The sequence below is a fragment of the Mirounga angustirostris genome, unplaced genomic scaffold (assembly GCF_029215605.1).
Source record: "Mirounga angustirostris isolate CCGP_5_RB_7025 unplaced genomic scaffold, mMirAng1.0.hap1 SCAF_2, whole genome shotgun sequence".
In the NCBI taxonomy this organism is placed as follows: domain Eukaryota; kingdom Metazoa; phylum Chordata; class Mammalia; order Carnivora; family Phocidae; genus Mirounga; species Mirounga angustirostris.
The window spans coordinates 1,690,816-1,710,892 of NW_026991710.1; the positions used below are offsets into that span (position 1 = coordinate 1,690,816).

The following is a 20,077-nucleotide window of genomic DNA, read 5'->3' on the forward strand; positions in this document are numbered from 1 at the left end:
AATTTCATGTGTCAACCTAACTGGGCTATAGGGTGTTCAGACATCTGGTCAAATATGATTCTGGATGAGATTAACATTTGGATCAGTAAACTGAGTAAAGCGATTGCCCTCTTCAATGTCAACGGGACTCATCCAATCAGTTGAAGTCCTGAATAGAACAAAAGGGCCTGAATAGAAGGGAAAAAAGATGGAACTCCTGCTGCCCAAGTACCTCTGAGCTGGATCATTGGTTTTTTCCTACCTTGGGACTCAAACTGAAACATCAGCTTTTCCTGGGTCTCCAACCTCCTGGCTTTTGCACTAGAGTGACACCATTGGCCCTCTTGGTTCTCAGGCCTTTGGACTTGAACAGGGTCTCCAGCTTGCTGCCTGCAGATTTCAGGACTTGCCATCCTCCATCATTGTGTGATCCAATTCCTTATAATAAATCTCAGTCTCTCTCTCTCTCTCTCTCTTACACACACACACACGCGCGCGCGCGTTCTATTTCTCCGGAGGATGCAAATACATCCCTCAAGGGGGTGAAAATGGATTCTTAGGGTGAGAAACAAATTTTAAATATTACAATGGTTTGTGGCCCTCCAAAGCTCAGCCATACCAGACAAAATCTTTTGTCTTAGTATTTAATTTTTGTCCCTTAATTTCTTATGGGGGAGCTAATGAAACTTCATCACTCGTTTGCCAGAAGCACCCTCTCCATTCCCTACAAGGTTGTCACGAGTGTCCTGGACTTGCTCCCCTGACCTCCATTGTCCACACAACAGCCATAGTTCTCTCAAAAATATACATCCTACCCTGATACTCTGTTCAGAACCTTCCATGGCTCCCAGCTTCATTTAAAATAAAACCTGCAGCTTCTGCCATTTTCACTTGCTCTAGCCACAGTGGCTTTTGTAGTTTCCTGGGACATGTGGAGCTTTTCTGTGCTGCAGAGTCTTGCATTGCTGAAAGTCCTTTGTTCTGTGAATGACTGGCTCTGGCTTAGTTCACTTCCTCACAGAAGCTTCCTCTGTCCCAGGTCCTCAGATGAACTCCCAATTGTGTCCCCCTGTGCCCAGCCAGAACCCAAAAGTCATACCAGAGCCACACCTGAGTTGGAATCTGGGCCCCACATCTATCAGGATGACTTTGGGCAAATCCCTTAACATCTATGAACTTCAGTTTCTCATCCATAATATAGGACTAATGGTGCCTATCTCAAGAGTGGTTATGTGAATTAGATGAGATGATATAGCAGCAGGCAGAGTGGCTGGTACATAATTACTTGATAAATGGTGATTATTATGTCACCCATTCATCCAGCAAATACTAGATTGGTATGTGCCCAGCCCTTGCTTAGCAGGAGCTGGGATTTAGAGATGCATGAGGAGGGCACTCCCATGCCCTCCCAGTCCCCTAAGACTTCTCTGGGGTTACTGGTGAATACCAGGACAAGGGAAAGCATAGGTGCTGTGGGAGAAGGGAGTGTCTGGGATGACCCAGCCCCTGTGGGGTGGGAAGCAGCCCAAGACTTTGCCTACCTGGGGGAGTGCCAAAGAAGGAGTGCCAGGCAGGCGCCCCCCACCCACTCTCTCAACCACTATCTGCAGGGCAGGGTCATCCAAAACCCTCTGGGAGGGGTGAGGGGACTTTATTTGCTGACAAGTAGAGTTCCTGAAGGCCTTTAAGCAGAGATTGATTTGATCATAGCTCATTCTGGTTTTGTCATGAAGAATGGGTCAGAGGATGAGAAGGCTGTGGCTGCAGCTGCGGCGAAGGTGAGGCTCGGCAATGAGCTATGGACAGGCCCACAGCTAACGGTATCTCGGCCCTGTAACCACCCACAGAACCAGAGGGGAAAAGATGTCTTTGCTGTCTCGAGGACTGTGATAGGAGGGACGCTCGGGAACGCAGGGCTTCGGCAAGGGACCCCTTTTGTCCTAAGGGCAGAACTGTACCTGGGACTGGCTGATGATGGGCAAGGCGGCCCAGGGAGGAGAGGTCCAGGCGGAGAGCTCAGATTTCTGACCCGAGCGTCTGAAGCCCCGCGGGGCAGAGAGCACGGGAAGGCCCGGGAGGGTCTGACCCGGTGCACAGCCCGTGAGGTGGGTAAACGCGAGGTCGTGAGAAATGTCGGGACCATACGGGATCCGGGTCGCAAGGCACCAGGAGCGCCGGGCGGCGGCTAAACGCGGGTGCAGGGAGAGGGCGGGCTCGGGAAGGGCGCCCGCAGGCCCAGGGCTTCTAGGCTAACCGACAGGTGTGCCGGGCCCTGGCGCTGTCACGACTGCTCTGCGCAGGCTGTTCCATCGCCCAGGGCGGACCCCGGCCCGATGGCGGCTGTTCTCTCGGGGCAGGAGCCCCGCGCCCCGCCAGGCCCGGCGCCCTCCGGAACCCCACCCAAGCCCACGAGGCAGGTTGTTCTTGTGCCCAGCGAGTCACCTGGACTCGAGCTAGGGGACCGGCCCAAGGTCACAGCCTGCAAGTGGAGGAGGCGCCCTCGAACCCAGAGCCCGACCAAGGTCACCGGGCCACTCCCGGCGGGCTCGAGCCCGGCTGCCGGCCCGGTGCATCCCGGGGGCCGGGCCGGCGCATCCCGGGGGCCGGACCGGCCTGCGGCACTCAGGGGGCGGGGGGCGGGCCGCAGGGCGCCGGGGCGTGTGCGTGCCTGTCAATGAGGCGGAACTCCTCGCCTCCAGTCCTGTAGTTCGTCCACTGCGGGCGACGGAGCCTCGCGCCGTCCTGGCCCTTCCACCCAACTACAACTCCCAGAAGGCTGAGCGACGCGGGCGTGGCCGGGCGGTGCGGAGAGCGCCGGTGTCGTCACCGACTCAGCCCGCTCCCCCCCGCCCACTCCGGCCCGGCCTCTCGCGGCGCCCGGGCGATCGGCTGCGCGCGGCCTGACGGGAATCGTGGTCATCCCGCCGTGTGCTTCAGCGGGGACGCGGGCGCATGGACTCCGACTCCCGGCGTGCCCTGCGCGCCGGCCCTCGTTAACGGCGGGAGGGGGTGGGCGAGGCAGAGGGGGAGCGGCGTTCGGGAGGGCGGAGTAAGGCGGGGGGGGAGGGCGCCCACACCCCTCCCCCTCCCCGCCGCTCCTTCCCCCTCCCCCGACGTAAACTGGGATCCCTTTCCCCTTGTGTCCGCCATATTGGACTCTAACTCTGGTCAGCGGCGGCGCCGGGCCCGGTGGACTCGCCGTTCCTCCCGCCCAGCGGCCTCCCCGCAGCTCCCGCCCGCCCGGCCCTCCCCGCCCGGAGGCGACCCCGCGCAGCGCCCCCCGCCCTCGGCCGGCCGGAGCGCCCCGCCGCCGCCTCAGCCTCCCCGCCTTCCCCGCCCTCCGCCGCCGCCCGCGGCCCCGCGCCCGCTCCGCGCCCTCTCCCCGCCCGCCCGCCATGAGCCCGGCCGACGCCAAGCGCGGGGCCAAGCGCCGGAAGAACAAGCGGGGCGGCGGCGGCAGCTCGGGCGGGGGCAACGGCGGCGCGGGCGGCGGCAAGGCCGGCCCGGCGGCCGCGCTGCGCGGCTCCCAGGCCGCGGGCCTGGCGGCCCCGGGCGGCGCGGCGGCGGCCAACGGGCCCCTCGGCGCGGGCGCGGGCGGCGCCGCCCCCGGAGGCTACTTCGAGGTAAGCGGCGACGGGGCGGGGGCGGGGTGGGCGGGCCGACGCGGGCGGGCTTCCCGCCGGGGCCGGGGGCCGCGCGGGCCCGGGGCGGCCGGGGGCCGCGGGCGGCTTGCGCCGTGACAGCCCTCCCGCGGGCACGGCGAGCGCGGGGCGGCCGGCTGCCCGCGCCAGGTGCCGGCATCTCCTGGGTGCGGCGCGCGGGGCTGCCTGTGCCTCTGCCACCTGCGCGTCGCTGTCACGGACCCGGGGGTGGTGCCATGTCGCCCCGCGCGGAGCTCGTCCTTGAAATCGCTCGTGTGCAATTCCAGGATAATTACGAGTCAGGTGACGAGCGGGGCTTCCCTGGGTCGCCGAGAGTGCTTTCGAGCGGCCTTTCTCGGTGCCTCCCTTCTGCGTCCCTTGCAAGTGGTGGCCGAACAGCGCCAGCCTTGAAGTTTTCTTTCTCTGCTCTGATCTGGTCATTGGAAAGCTACCTGACAGCCTTCCGGAGTCCTGCTTCTTAAAAAGTTTTGGGGGACATGAGTCGTCTGGTTACTCGGGCGTATATTCGGTGTTTGAACTCAAGGAATGTGGAAAGTACTTTCTTCGGTTTATGAAAGCAGCGGGCACACGCTGCATCTTCCGTTGTCTGTTGCTGCACCTTTGTTCCGCTGTTGGTCACCACACTTGAGAAGACGCAGTGGTAGTACGAGGCGAGGCTGGGCGGGTGACAGAGCCGTTTCCAGCCCTTCTAGTGGCTCCTGAATGGTAACGGACCTCGAGAAAGTTGGGTGGTTAGAACGCGTAGATTGTTTAGAAGACATTTGCAGTGACAAGAGAGCCTCATCAGGAGTACGGTGTGCCAAATTATGACACAGATGGTTTTATGGGGGCGCCTGGGTGGCTCAGACGGTTAAGCGTCTGCCTTCTGCTCAAGTCCTGTCCCAGGGTCCTGGGGTCGAGTCCCATCCGGAGCCTGATTCTCCCTCTCCCTCTGCCCTTCCTCCCCACTCGTGCTCTCTCTCTCAAATAAATAAATAAAAATCTTAAAAAAATTATTTTATGCAAGATTCTAAATATTGTGTTGGAATGGTATGTAATGAGAGCAGATGAGAGAAATGATTGCATACGGGATGGCTTTCTGATGCTTTTGCTAGTAAGTGAACATACAGTAATGTATGTGTACTTTGGTTTCAGTTTAGAGGATGTCCAGCCTTCTCTGTGGTGGAGTAAGTGCAGTTGTTGGAGCTTTCTTTAGGTGGTATTGTTACCTTTGTTTGGGATCCTGGACCGTGGCCCTGGACTTCAGCCTCCAGAGGCTGCCCCTTTCCAATATCCTGGAGAGAGAAACAGGTACAGTGGTTGGGATCAAGAATAAGGTTTGGGCGTTTGGATCTTTGGGCTGTAAATTAAGGGCAGTGTTTGCTGCTGCTGGGGAGGTGAGGGTAGGAGGTCTGTCTATGCAAACCCTTTCCAAAAATGTTGATAATATTTGCTGTAGCTTGGTGTACAATATACCATTTCTGTCAACTCAATAAAAACAAGTTTGTGGTACCATTATTTTAGGTTTGAATAAATCCCATTTACTTTGCAATATTTAGCTAAAATAATCTTTCTTTAGTTTATTAGTTTATTATTTTAATTGCATTAGTCAAACTCATAACCTTCTATCGAGTATTATTATTATTGTTTTATTTTTTTAGAGAGTGAAAGGGGGAGAGTGCTTGCAAGCGGGAGAGGGAGAGAGGGACTCTCAAGCAGGCTCCATGTCCAGCGGGAGTCTGTTGCCCATGAGATCGTGAGCTGAGCCGAAACCAGAAGACTCTCAGCTGACAGAGCCACCCAGGCCCCCCTATCTAGTATGATTTTTGACAGGACTGTCGTATTCTGTTAAACTTATGAATCAAGGTTTTTGACTATGACCGCCTGTAAGAAATAAGATATATATTTTTTTTTTTTTTAAATGATTTATTTTCTATTTTTTTTTATTTGAGAGAGAGAGAATGAGAGAGAGAGCACATGAGAGGGGGGAGGGTCAGAGGGAGAAGCAGACTCCCCACTGAGCAGGGAGCCCGATGCGGGACTCGATCCTGGGACTCCAGGATCGTGACCTGAGCCGAAGGCAGCCGCCCAACCAACTGAGCCACCCAGGCGCCCCAAGAAATAAGATATATTAAGACCTACAGTGCCTGCTTACACTTACACAAAAGTTTTACGAAATGATATTCTGACACTTTGTCTTTTTTATTCTATTCCATTTCATTAATAAAGTGGTTGTAGTGCACAGAATTACTTTACTGTGTACCAATTGATTTGTGACTGCACCTTAAGAAACATTCTCTTTTACTGTATTTTAACGTTTTAAAGTTACATCTTGAACTTTAAAAATTCTTTGCAAGCAATTTTTTTTTTTCAAAAAAATTTTTTTAAAGATTTTATTTATTTGACAGAGACACAGCGAGAGAAGGAACACAAGCAGGGGGAGTGGGAGAGGGAGAAGCAGGCTTCCCGCTGAGCAGGGAGCCAGATGCGGGGCGGGGCTGGATCCCAGGACCCCGGGACCACGACCCGAGCTGAAGGTAGACGCTTAAAGACTGAGCCACCCAGGCGCCCCCTTCAAAAAAATTTTTTTAAGATTTTATTTATTTGACAGAGGGCGTTCACACACAAACAGGAGGAGCGGCAGGCAGAGGGAGAGAAGCAGTCTCCTCTGAGCAGGGAGCCCAACATGGGGCTCCATCCCAGGACCCTGGGATCATGACCTGAGCTAAAGGCAGACACTTAACTGACTGAGCCACCCAGGTGCTCCTCTTCGCAAATATTTCTGGTAACAGGTGTTCTTGACGCTGATCACAAAAATTCTTATTGTAATTCTGAAGCCTCTGAATTGTTTCCGCATAGCTGGTGAACTCTTTGGGGGCACCTTGTCTTGTGCAGAAGAGGCACCCAAAACAGTGTAACAAGTAACAAGGAATGGGTACCGGCCCTCCATTTCTGGGAGAAGCTTATGATTGATTCCAGGGGTGCATCTTTCCATTCTATGTAGAGTCACCAGAGCAAAAGGTGCCTGAGAGAGAAGAGTGGAAGGACTGTCTTGATTCTCAGGAGGGGTCCTGTGTGCTGGGCACAGCCCTGAGTGTTAGTCCTAGGACCACTTTCATCAAGGCAGCTCCTCAGGCAAAAAGGGCCTCTCTGCGTGTGAATGGTTTCTACATAGAAGCAAAGGCTCGGGGAAGTAGGAAAACATCATTTAGCTTAGAGTCTTTTGCCCACCAAAACATGGGTATACAAATTTGATAGGCTCTGTGCCCTTAGGCAGGGTGTCAAACCTCATGCTGCTTTGGTGTCCTAAGTGATATGGCACCTAGCTTTTAGGATTATTGTAAGAATTAAACAAACAGTGCCTGGTGACACACAGTGCTATGTATGTACATGATCATTATTTTCCAGGAGGCTGGGGTGGACTTTTTTTTTTTAAGATTTTATTTATTTTTTGACAGAGATACAGCGAGAGAGGGAAACACAAGCAGGGGGAGTAGGAGAGGGAGAAGCAGGCTTCCCGCCAAGCAGGGAGCCCGATGTGGGGCTCGATCCCAGGACCCTGAGGTTATGACCTGAGCCGAAGGCAGACGCTTAACGACTGAGCCACCCAGGCGCCCCATGGGGTGGACTTATTAGGGACTTTGCCACAGGATACTTGTTATTGATCAAGCTTTTTCCACTTGTGGAATGGGAAAACCGTATACAGTTAAGAACAGTGGACATGGCTGCATCTTGGACAAGGCCTTATTCTAATAGCCTTGTTTGGTGGTCTGTTCTGATGTGACAATAAAGGTTTTGCCCTAAAAAGAAAAGTTGGTAGGTGAAGGGTATTGTGAATATATCTTATTATTTTGCATTTCTCTGTTTTTAAAAATACATATATATATATATATATTTTTTTTTTTTTTTTTTTTTTTTTTTTTGAGAGAGAGAGAGAGAGCAAGGGAGCAAGAGAGAACATGAGCAGGGAGGGGCAGAGGGAGAGGGAGAAGGAGGCTCCCCGCTGAGCAGGGAGCCTGACATGGGGCTCCATCCCAGGACCCCGGGATCATGCCCTGAGCCAAAGGCAGACGCTTAACTGACTGAGCCACACAGGCACCCCTTGCATTTCTATTTTATTTTATCTTTTTAAAGATTTTATTTATTTATTTGAGAGAGAGAGAGAGCAAAAGACAGTACAAGCCCGGGGCAGAGGGTGGGGTGGAGGCAGAGGCAGAGGGAAAGGGAGAAGCAGATTCCTCACTGAGCCGGGAGCCCGATGCGGGGCTGGATCCCCAGGATCCTGGGATCACGACCTAAGCCAAAGGCAGATGCTTAACCGACTGAGCCACCCAGGCGCCCCTACATTTCTTTTTTTCTTTTTTAAAAAGATTTTATTTGTTCATTTGTCAGAGAGAGAGAGAGCGGAAGCAGGGGGAGAAGCAGGCTCCCTGGGATTATGACCTGAGCTGAAGGTAGACGCTTAACCGACTGAGCCACCCAGGCATCCCCACCCCTGCATTTCTATTTTAAATGTAATTTTCATAACATTCATGATGTATTAAGTAAAGAAGGAAGCTTACAAAATAGAAAACGTTTGTAGTACAGACCTACTTTTGTAAAATATCTGTGGGCATATATATTTGCATAGGAAAGTCTGATAGGATATCCATCAAAATATTTTGTGGTGGAAAGTCTGATGGCTTTCTTTTTTCCTTTATGCACATACCTCAAGCTTTAAGACTTTTCTAAAATGAGCGTTACTTGAGGAGCAAAAAGGTGAATGGTATTTTTACAACCTGATATTACTAACATTTTTTTTCTTATTTTTTTTTTAAGATTTTATTTATTTGAGCGAGAGAGAGTGTGCACACACAAGTGGTGGGGTTGGGGAGAGGCAGAGGGAGATGAGAAGCAGATTCCCCATAGAGCAAGGGGCCGGATGCTGGGCTCGATCCCGGGACTCTGGGATCATGACCTGAGCTGAAGGCAGACGCTTAACTGACTGAGCCACCCAGATGCCCCACATTTTTTTTCCCCAAAATTAAACTGATTTTGGCTTTTTCCACCTTTTAACAGTTAAACATTTAGGTATTATATACAGAATAATAATATTTACACCAACAGAATTCTGTTTTCTGAATAGGTGTGCAAAATTCAGTCATGCACATATTATTTACAAAAACCAGAATTCCTCTATTATGGAAATTGACCCATGTCACTAGCTGTTGGAATATCAAATTACATATAGTTTACACTCATAGCTCAAAAGGGAATTTTAGAGCTATTTTTGAAATGCTGTTAGAGATTTATAAAAGGAAGCCATTTGGGGGTAGGGATCAAAGTACATTTTCAAGCAGCGATATTAAAGTTGTAAAGTCAGAAACCTGTTGTAGTGTAGGGGGCATTTGTAATAACGTAAGTCCTTTTCATTCATGAAAAGGTGGTAAGAAGGAGGGGCGCCTGGGATCGAGTCCCACATCGGGCTCCCTGCTCGGCGGGGAGTCTGCTTCTCTTCCCTCTGACCCTCCTCCCTCTCCTGCTCTCTGTCTCTCGTTCTCTCTCTCTCAAATAAATAAATAAAATCTTAAAAAAAAAAAAAGGTGGTAAGAAGGAGATGGCATTAGTAATGTTTAAAGGCTGTTCTACAGTATATTTATAGTTAGATGATATAGTTAACATTGATTTTGGGGTACATTGGGTGTGTTGCAGAAATTGCTGCCGTGATGAAATGAGGTTCAGTCATAACTTTCTAGTTCACATTTGCCTTAGTGACCTGAGGAAGTATGTCAGATAAAGATCTAGAACCTTGGGCGCCTGGGTGGCTCAGTCATTAAGCGTCTGCCTTCGGCTCAGGTCATGATCCTGGAGTCCCGGGATCGAGTCCCGCATCGGGCTCCCTGCTCGGCAGGGAGTCTGCTTCTCCCTCTGACCCTCCTCCCTCTCATGCTCTCTGTCTCTCATTCTCTCTGTCTCAAATAAATAAATAAAATCTTTAAAAAAAAAAAAAAAAGATCTAGAACCTTATGTGATTTTTTTCTTTTTTTAAAACTTTTTTATTGTTATGTTAATCACCATACATCTTTAGTGTTTGATGTAGTGTTCGAACCTTATGTGATTTAACTAAGATTAACAGTTTGGTGAAGCTGCAAAGAGCACCTCTGTGATTCAGTATTTTATGTATGTGTACACCCACATAACCAATATATCAAGATATAAAATAGAATATTCCCAGTACCCTAGAATGCTCCCTTGTTCCCCTTTGCAGTCATCCCTACCACTGTTCTTGTGCATTTTGGCTATATTTAAATTTCATGTGAAAATACTCTGCCAGTGCTCTTTGGCTGAATATTGAGATGCAGCCATGTTGTTGAGGTAGCAATTCATCGTTCTCTTTTTTTTTTTTTTTATTTGAGAGAGAGAGAGAGAGAGCATGAGAGGGGGGAGGGTCAGAGGGAGAAGCAGACTCCCTGCCGAGCAGGGAGCCCGATGCGGGACTTGATCCCGGGACTCCAGAATCATGCCCTGAGCCGAAGGCTGTCGCTTAACCAACTGAGCCACCCAGGTGCCCTCATTGTTCTCTTTGATGGCATGCAGTTTTCCATTGTGTGAATATACCACAGATTACTCATTCTAATATTGATGGACATATATATAGGTTATTTTATTTTTTGGCTGATATGCACATTCCTGTACATGTCTTTTGGTGGACATGAGTAATCATTTCAGTCGAGTATATATCCATATATATCTGGAGTGGAATTGCTAAGTATACATGCAGTTTGACTTTAGTAGATACTGCCAGGCAGTTTTTCTAAGTGGTTTTGTTTTATACTAATTAAAAAATTAACATGTAGTGGAATTGATATTTTAAAATGTACGGGCCTTTGGATTTAACACATATATAGATTAATGTATCCACTACCACCATCAGGATACAGAACAGTTTTATTACCCACAAAAGCTCCCTCATGCAATCCCTGTGCGATCACACTCTCTCCCACCCCTAAACTCTTGGCAGCCAGTACTTTGTTACTATGATTTTATCTTTTGGAGAAGTCATTTAAATGGAATCATACAGTATGTAACTTTTTCACACTGGTTTATTTCACTCAGCATGCATAATAACTTTGAGACTCATCTGAGTTGTTCCTTTTTACTACTGAGTAGTATTCCATTGTATGGATATACCATAGTTTATCCATTTTCCCAGTGGTGGACGTTGAGCTTCTTTCCAGGTTTTGGTGAAAATGAATACAGCTGCTATAAACATTTGTGTACAGGTTTTTGTATGGAAGTAAATTTTCATTTTTCTAAGGAGTGGGCACTGGGTCATATGGTAATATTATAAGAAACTGCCAAACTATTTTTCAGAGTGGCTTTACGTTTTTGACTTCCCACCAGCAATGTATGAGAGTTCCAGTTACTGTGCGTCCTTGCTAGCACTTGATATTGTCAGTTTTTATTTTAAGCATTTTAATAGGTGTGGTGTGGTTTTAATTTGCATTTCCCTAATGACTACTGATATTGAACACTTTCCATGTGTTTGTTTGCTGTTCTTGTATCCTCTTGGGTGAAGTATTTATTCAGAGTTTGCCTATTTTTAATTGAGTTATTTTCTTTTGAGTTTTGAGAGTTGTTTATAATTTTGGATAGGAGTCCTATGATGGATATGTAATTTGCAAACATTTTCTTACAGTCTATAACTTGTGTTTTTATTCTACTAACTTTTTTTTCAAAGAAAAATATTTAATTTTGATGAAGTTCAGCTTACCAGTTTTTTCTTTTATGAATCACAGTTTTTGGTGTCATCTAAGAACTCTTTGTTTTATAAAACTTCAGGTTATAAAGATTTTTTCCCCTATGTTTTCTTCTAGAAGTTTCATAGTTTTACATTTAGATCGGTGATTCTTTTTGAGTTAATTTTATATAAGGTATCAGATTCAGGTGGGCATTTTTTTTTTCCCCCACATGGATATCAGGTTGTTCCAAATCCATTTGTTGAAAGGATAATCTTTCTCCATTAAATGGACTTTACACCTTTGTCAGAAGTTAGTTGACCTTATTTGAGTGGGTTATTTCTGTATTCTCTATTCTGTTCCATTGATTTATAGGTCTATTTCATTGCCTATACCACATGTTTTAATTACTGCAAGTCTTAAAATTGAGCAAAGTGATTTCTTTAAAGAAATTCTCCAACTTTATTTATTTTTTTAAAGATTTTATTTACTTACTTGACAAAGAGAGACAGCGAGAGAGGGAACACAAGCAGGGGGAGTGGAGAGGGAGAAGCAGGCTTCCCACTAAGCAGGGAGCCCGATGCGGGGCTCCATCCCAGGGCCCTGGGATCATGACCTGAGCCGAAGGCAGACGCTTAACAACTGAGCCACCCAGGCGCCCCTGTTTGGTGATCTTTGATTTTGTTGTTGTTTTTTTTTAATTAAGATATAATTGACATTCAATTTGTGTTTGACTTCTTTCATTGGTGTTTTGTCATTTCCAGCACATGGATTCTGTACATGCCTTGTTAGATTTATATATAAGTATTTTGGTCAACTTTTGTAAATGTGTTTTTGAAAAATTTTGGTTTCATTTATTAATTACTAGTATGTAGAAATGTAATTAAATTTTGTGTGTTTACCTTTGATAAGGTAAAATCCTTTGATCTAGCTAAAATCATATTCTGGGAGTTTTGGGGTGGATTAATTGGGATTTTTTGCATAGACAGTCATGGTGTCTGAGTAGTGATTTTTTTCTTGTTTTCCATTCTGTATGCCTTTTCTCTCTTTTCCTTCATTGCACTGGCTAGGACTTCTAGTACAATTTCCTTGTTCCCGATTTTAGGGTGAAAGCATTCAGTATTTCACCATAAAGTATGTCTGCTGTAGATTTTTGTAGATGCCCATTATTAGGATGAGGAAATTCCTTTCTGCTTCTGGTTTGCTGAGAGTTTAATTAATGGATGTTGGATTTTATCAAATACTTTTTTGAATCAAATATGATCATGTAGTTTTTCCTCATTAGACTGTTAATGTGGTAGATCACATCATTGATTTTTGAATATTGAACCAGCTTTGCATTCCTGGAATAAACCCTGCTTTGTCATGGTATATCACTCTTTTTTAGTTGCTGGATTCAGTTTAGAAATATTTTGTTGGGCTTAATTGCATTTGTTTTCATGAAATATATGTCAGTGGTTTTCTTTTTCTTTTTCTTTTTTTTAAGATTTTATTTATTTGAGAGAGAGAATGAGAGAGAGAGAGCATAAGAGGGGGGAGGATCAGAGGGAGAAGCAGACTCCCTGCCGGGCAGGGAGGCCAACGCAGGACTCGATCCTGGCACCCCAGGATCATGACCTGAGCCAAAGGCAGTTGCTTAACCAACTGAGCCACCCAGGCGCCCCTGTCAGTGGTTTTCTTATAATGTTGTCTTTGCCTGGTTTTGGTATCAGTATAATGTTGGCCTCATTAAGTTACTTAGGAATTATTCCTTTCTCTCTGTTGTAGTGTGTACTTTTCAAAGAATTGGCCCATTTCGTCTAAGTTGTTGAATTTAAGTGTGTAGAGTTGTCTGTAGTATTGTAATATAATGTGTAATATGTCTGTGGGGTTCTGCAGTGATGTCCCCTCTTTCATTCTTGATATTGATTAATTCTTTTTTTTTTCCAGCCAGTCTTGGCTAGGGGTTCCTCAACAGTTTTTTTGTTTAGTTTAGTTCAATTAATTAATATATAGTAGGTTATTAGTTTCAGAGGTAGAGTTCAGTGATTCATCAGTTATATATAACACCCAGTGTTCATTACATCACATGCCCTCCTTAATGCCCATCACCCATTTACCCCATCCCCCACCTACCTTCCCTCCAGCAACCCTCAGTTTATTTCCTAGAGTTCAGTGTCTCTTATGGTTTATCTCCCTCTCTGATTTCTTTTTTTTTTTTTTAAGATTTTATTTATTTATTTGAGAGAGAGAGAATGAGAGAGAGCACATGAAGGGGGGGAGGGTCAGAGGGAGAAGCAGACTCCCTGCCGAGCAGGGAGCCCGATGCAGGACTCGATCCAGGGACTCCAGGATCATGACCTGAGCCGAAGGCAGTCGCTTAACCAACTGAGCCACCCAGGCGCCCTCCTCTCTGATTTCATCTTATTTTATTTTTCCCTCCCTTCCTCTATGATCCTCTGTTTTGTTTCTTAAATTCCACATATGAGTGAAATCATATGATAATTATTTTCTGGTTGACTTACTTCGCTTAGCATAATACCCTCTAGTTCCATCCACATCGTTGCAAATGGTAAGATTTCTTTTTCTTTTGGTTGCTGTGTAGTATTACACTTTGTGTGTGTGTGTGTGTGTGTGTATACCACATCTTTATCCATTCATCTGTCGATGGACATCTGGGCTCTTTCCATAGTTGGGCTATTGTGGACTTTGCTGCTATAAACATTGGGGTGCACATGCCCCTTTGGATCACTATGTTTGTATCCTTTGGGTAAATACCTAGTAGTGTAATTGCTGGGTCATAGCGTAGCTTTTAACTTTTTGAGGACCCTCCATACTGTTTTCCAGAGTGGCTGTATAGTTCCTCAAGTTTTTAATCTTTTTGAAGAACCAGCTTTTTGTTTTATTGATTTTTTTCCCCCCTATTTTTCTGTTTTTGATTTTGATCTTTTTTTTTTCCCTCTGCTTTATTACTTGCTTTGGGCTTATTTCAATTTTTCTTTCTCTAATTCCTTAAGATAGAAGCTTAGATTATTGATTTGAGGCCATTCTTTTTTTCTCTAACATATATTTAGTGCTATAAACTTCCCTATAAGCTGTGCTTTTGCTATATCTCACAAATTTTGGTATGTTGTACTTTCATTTTAATTCAATTTAGAATATTTTCTAATTTTTCTTGAATTTCCTCTTTGACTCACAGGTTATTTAGAAGTATGTTGGTTAATTTCCTGTTATCGTTCTGTTCCTGAGTTCTAGTCTTATTCCAGTATAATCAGAAAACATGCTTTGTATGATTTTAATTCTTTTTTTTTTAATCTTTTTTTAAAGATTTTATTTATTTATTTGAGAGAGAGAGAATGAGAGACAGAGAGCAGGAGAGGGAAGAGGGCAGAGGGAGAAGCAGACTCCCTGCTGAGCAGGGAGCCTGATGTGGGACTCGATCCCGGGACTCCAGGATCATGACCTGAGCCGCAGGCAGTCGTTTAACCAACTGAGCCACCCAGGCGCCCTGTATGATTTTAATTCTTAAAAAAAATTTTAAAGTTTTATGGTCTATCTTGGTGAATATTACTTATGCACATAAAGCATATATATTCTATTATTGAGTAGAGTGTTCTCTGCATGTCATTTGGATCCAGTCAGCGATGATTTTTTTTAAGTCTTTTATATTCTTGCTGATTTTTTCCTTACTGGTACTTAGTTGCTGAAAGAGTATTGTTGAAATTAGCTAAAATTGTGGATTTCTTTTTTTTTTTTTTTAAAGATTTTATTTATTTATTTGACAGAGAGAGATATAGCGAGAGCAGAAACACAAGCAGGGGGAGTGGAAGAGGGAGAAGCAGGCTTCCTGCCGAGCAGGGAACCCGATGTGGGACTCGATCCCAGGACCCTGGGATCATGACCTGAGCCGAAGGCAGACGCTTAACGACTGAGCCACCCAGGCGCCCGAAAAATTGTGGATTTCTTGATTTCTCCTCAGAGTTTGTTTCATTTTTGCTTCATGTATTTTGAAACTCTGTCGTTTGGTGCATATACATTTAGGATGGTTCTGTCTTCTTGGTGAAATGGCCCTTTTGTCATTTAATTATGTTCCTCTTACCCCTGATGGTTTTCTTGGCTCTTAAGTCTGCTTTATCTGATACCAGCATAGCCACTCTAGCTTTCTTTTAATCCATACTTGCATGGTGTATCTTTCCTGTTCCTGTAATTTTAACCTACCTATATAATTATATTTGAAGGTGTTTTTTTGTTTTTTGTTTTTTTTAAAGATTTTATTTATTTATTTGAGAGAGAGAGAATGAGAGACAGAGAGCAGGAGAGGGAGGAGGGTCAGAGGGAGAAGCAGACCCCCCGCTGAGCAGGGAGCCCGATGCGGGACTCGATCCCGGGACTCCAGGATCATGACCTGAGCCGAAGGCAGTCACTTAACCGACTGAGCCACCCAGGCGCCCTGAAGTGTGTTTTTTACAGATAGTCGCTTGATTAATTTTCATTATTTATATTCATGTTTTTACCTTTAATTATAATGTACATGTGAAATATAGTTATTAACTTGAGGCCTTTTTTTCCTGGTCTAATTACTAGTTGAATATATATTTGGTGCTAGTATGAGTTGCTTCTGTGCATTGCATAGCTTTCTTTGTTTGACTTTCTTGACCCAGTAGGCTTTCTGGACTCACCTGCTTTCATACACTAGCATGGAGACACAAGCTGTCATTAGACTTCAACCAGTGTGCGTTGGGATCAAATAATTTGTATCTCATGGGACTACAAAACATGTATTTATTTATATTTTTACTGTAGAAATCAGTTTTAGTTTCTAAACTATCTTAGAGTAATTCCAGTTATGTATGTGGCACTGAATTACCACATTTCCTGTGGAAATTGACTTTTTTCCCACATATATTCATAGAATGCAAAGGACATTTCTCTTTCTCTCTCTCTCTTTTTTAAGATTTTATTTTTAAGTAATCTCTACACCCAGCATGGTGCTTGAACCCTGAAATCAAGAGTTGCTTGCTCTACTTACTGAGCTAGCAGGAGCCCTGACATTTTACTCTTAAATATTCTGAGTACAGTATTAGTTACATTGTGAAACTGAGTGAGAAATTGGGAATTTAACTTCTTATGGCCCAGGACTTTTTTTTTAAAGATTTATTTATTTGAGAGGGAGAGAGGATCTTAGGCAGACTCTGCGCAAAGCACAAGCCCAACTTGGGGCTCAGTCCCACCACCCTGAGATCACAACCTGAGGTGAAGCCAAGAATCAGACGCTTAACCAACTGTGCCACTCAGGCACCCCAGTCCTGGATTTTTTTTTTAATAAGCTTTTTTTTTTTATATTTTAAAGATTATTTATTTATCTGAGAGAGAGTGTGAGAAAGAGAGCATGAGCAGTGGGGATTGGCAGAGGGAGAGGGAGAAGCAGACTCCCTGCTGAGCAGGGAGCCCACGTGGGGCTCGATCCCAGGACCCGGGATCATGACCTGAGCTGAAGGCAGTCGCTTAACCAACTGAGCCACCCAGGGGCCCCTAAACTTTTTATTTTAGAATAACTTTAGACTTTCAGAAAAGTTACCTAGTTAGTATAGAGAGTTCCCATACTCCCTTCAGCCAACTTTCTCTAATGTTGACATCTTATATAACCTTGGTATATTTGTTAAAACCAAGACATTGAAATTGGTACAATATTAACTATAGACTTTATTTTGATTTCACCAGTTTTTCCACTAATGTTCTATTTTTATCCCAAGACTGAATTTAGGACACCACATTGCAGTTAGTGGCCCTGAATTTTAACTTTTAATTATTTTTAGCTGCCTCATATGGGATGGGAAGATTTTTATTTTCCTAAAGTTCTACAAAAAGCTAATTAATATATACGTTTAAAGTATGGTGGTAATTTTATATTAATGCCAAAATTCAGTGAAATTGTTTAGTTTGTTACAATCTGACTCTTTTTTTTGTTTCTTTTTCTAATTCTTTTCTTTTTTTTTCTTAATGCTTGGCAATTACTCCACTGGTGAAAGTAGCCCAGCAGGGTAAATGTTCTCTACAAGTGCCTGCTGAGAGGTTAGCCTTCTCTTTAGAGGCTACTGAAGGTGAGGACCTGTCAGTGCAGGTGCATCCCTAGTCAAGAACTAGGACAGCTTAGAGAAGGGAGGTACCAGCCCCTTGCAAAGCTGTTTGGTTGCTTTAGATAAAGAAATCCCAGAAATGAATTCTTAACTATGCTTATAATATTGTGGTTGCCTTCTGTTTTTAAAGGCATAAAAAACAACATCACTTATTAATTGGCTTAAATTGTAGCTGCTGCCAACATTCTCCCCTCCTTTAAAAGAATAACGGGTTGGTTATATCTCAGTTTGAGAAAAGACTAATAGGAAAGTTGGATCTGTCAACCAGTCATTACAATTAAATGCCTGTCCACAAACTGCGAGTTGAACTGTTCTTTTTATGTTTTGCACATTTGCAGATGCCCACACCAGTATTCCAGTTGGAATGCTAGGGTTGGCAAATCATAGACTCATAGAACTTTAGAACTGTACGGGAAAACAACAGAACACATGCTTTTTGCTGAGACGGTATTTGCTAGCTGAGGAAGCCGGGGCCCAAAGAACTGAGTTTGGAAAATCCCTTTAATTGTCCTCATCAGTCTCCCCTCTTGCATCTCCTGGTGGCATTTGTCACTTATCGGTGAGCACCCGAGATACAAACCCCCTGCTCTTCTTGTCTCCTTACTCTCATCCCTTTCTGTAAGCTAGTCTTTTTGAGTGTTCTTTGTACAGCCGCCTCCACCCTTTTGACACATAAATCTGGGCTTGCCTGAGCACGTGGAAGTCCTCGCTTCTCCTTTGGTGACACCTTCACTTGCTCTTCCAGGCCTTGGCTGACCAGCGCTCTGGTCGAGTGGAGAGGTTCTCTTTCTCGCTCTTCACTTCCTCCCACAGTGTTGTCCTGCTGCTGTCACCACCTGTGTCTGGCCCTGGAGCAGTCACACCATTCTGCCTGTGTGACGCGGCCTGCACGGTGTGAGTGGGCCCTGTCCTTCTCGCCTCTGCGCCTTTGCACACGGCTTCTCTCCCTTCTTTGCCTGGTTAACTGCTGCTTCTCCCTCAGAAGAGGCCGTGGGCTGTCCCTGTGGGAAGTGTGCCTGCATCGTCCTAGGCCAGGCTGTTGCTGCCCTTCCCGGTTCCTTTGCTGTCTGTCCTCAGCTCGGCCATGGCACTGAGATTGGACTGTAATCCCTAACTCATTGGGACATTTCTTCTAAACCAAGGTCTGTGGCTTACTCAGCACATAGTACACAGAAAACGTTGCTCTGGGATCCAGTCTAGTTGATGTGAGCTCCTACAGTTCTTCCCTCTTTCCCTTTTTTCCTGAAATCTGTTGTCTTCTTTGTCTTCAAATTTGGAAGAAAGCATTGTCCTTTTTTCCAAAGTTAATTTTATATTCCTGGGGTTCTTTTTTTTTTTTAAGATTTTATTTATTTATTTGACAGAGAGAGAGGCAGCGAGAGAGAGAACACAAGCAGGGGGAGCAGCAGGCAGAGGGAGAAGCAGGCTTCCCATTGAGCAGGGAGCCCAACACGGGGCTCCATCCCAGGACCCGGGTATCATGACCCGAGCTGAAGGAAGACGCTTAGCGACTGAACCACCCAGGCACCCCTATTCCTGGGGTTCTTAACTGATAAATTTCAGTGAGTCTGTTAACCCATGGAAACTCAGTGCAAAATTTATGTGAGTACATTACCTTAAGGTCTCTTCAAAACCTCTGTTCTTTCTCTCCTGGATCTGGAATCTTTCATCCTTTATTGGGTTAGTTTCCTTAGCATCCAGATTTGAATTTCCTGTCTTCCCTTACCCCTCAGTCCTTCTCTTGACCTGCTTAACCATTTCAGGTACCTTTCTATCTGACCTTGTCCTACCTGTTGCCACTAAATAACTTGAAAATACTCGTTAATAATATTGGTTAATATTGGTTCCTTCTACTTTCTTCATCTTCAGTTCCTGTTTTACTTCCTTATCCATCTACCACTTTAATCAGCTTTCCCAGAGGTCATTAAGTGATCATACCGTTACCAGATCCTATAGTTGTTGTTCTGTCCTTTGAGCTTGTTGCATTTGTTCTTATATACACCTTTCTGGAACTCTCTTTTGCCTTGTTTTTATTTTATTTTGAGAGAGAGAGAGCATGCAAGGGGGTGGGGGAGGAGGGGAGGGCAGAAGGAGAGAGAGAATCTTAAGCAGGCCCCACACCCGGTGCAGAGCCCAACTCAGGGCTTGATCTCACAACCCTGATCATGACCTGAGACAAAATGAAATCAAGAGTCAGACGCTTAACGGACTGAGCCACCCAGGCACCCATTTTTGCCTTCTTTAAAGGGCAGTGTCCTGGTTCTCCTTCTTACCCTGTCTTTGGTTGCACTCACTTATTTTCCTGCATTTACAATACTCACCTTGATGCAGGTGATCCAGTTCTTTCTCTCGAGTTCATTCTTACACTTGGTAATTTTAGCGTATGTTGGTAGAGATTTCTGATAATAGTAACTCCAATGTTGATCAGTCTGTCTCTAGCATTGTGGTTGTCCTTGGTTACTAGAGTGGTTGGCTGAGGCCTTTCTTGCCTCATTTCTGACAAGTGAACTCAGCCTATCCACGTTTAGACTAAACTCTTCTCTTTACATTACAAAATAGCATAGTGGTTTATCTGCTAGCTAATTAATCAGAGTAAGTTTTTTTTTGTAAGATTTTTTTTTTT

The 20,077-nt window shown here is 45.3% G+C and overlaps 1 protein-coding gene across 13 annotated transcripts in view; it reads left to right on the top strand.

The window, feature by feature from the left end:
* LOC123848764 (E3 ubiquitin-protein ligase RNF4) overlaps window positions 1-20,077 on the top strand; it is a 253,677-nt gene that overhangs the window by 45,965 nt on the left and 187,635 nt on the right. Inside the window, exon 1 of one of the 13 annotated variants that reach the window (XM_045881612.3) lies at window positions 3,076-3,602. The exons of 11 other annotated variants lie outside the window; for them this stretch is intronic. In XM_045881612.3, coding sequence (XP_045737568.2) covers window positions 3,375-3,602 — 228 coding nt within the window. In that variant the 5' untranslated portion in view covers window positions 3,076-3,374. Of the gene's footprint in view, window positions 1-3,075; window positions 3,603-4,618; window positions 4,932-20,077 lie in introns of those variants that run through there. One more of the 13 variants, XM_064584159.1, reaches the window with a different exon arrangement.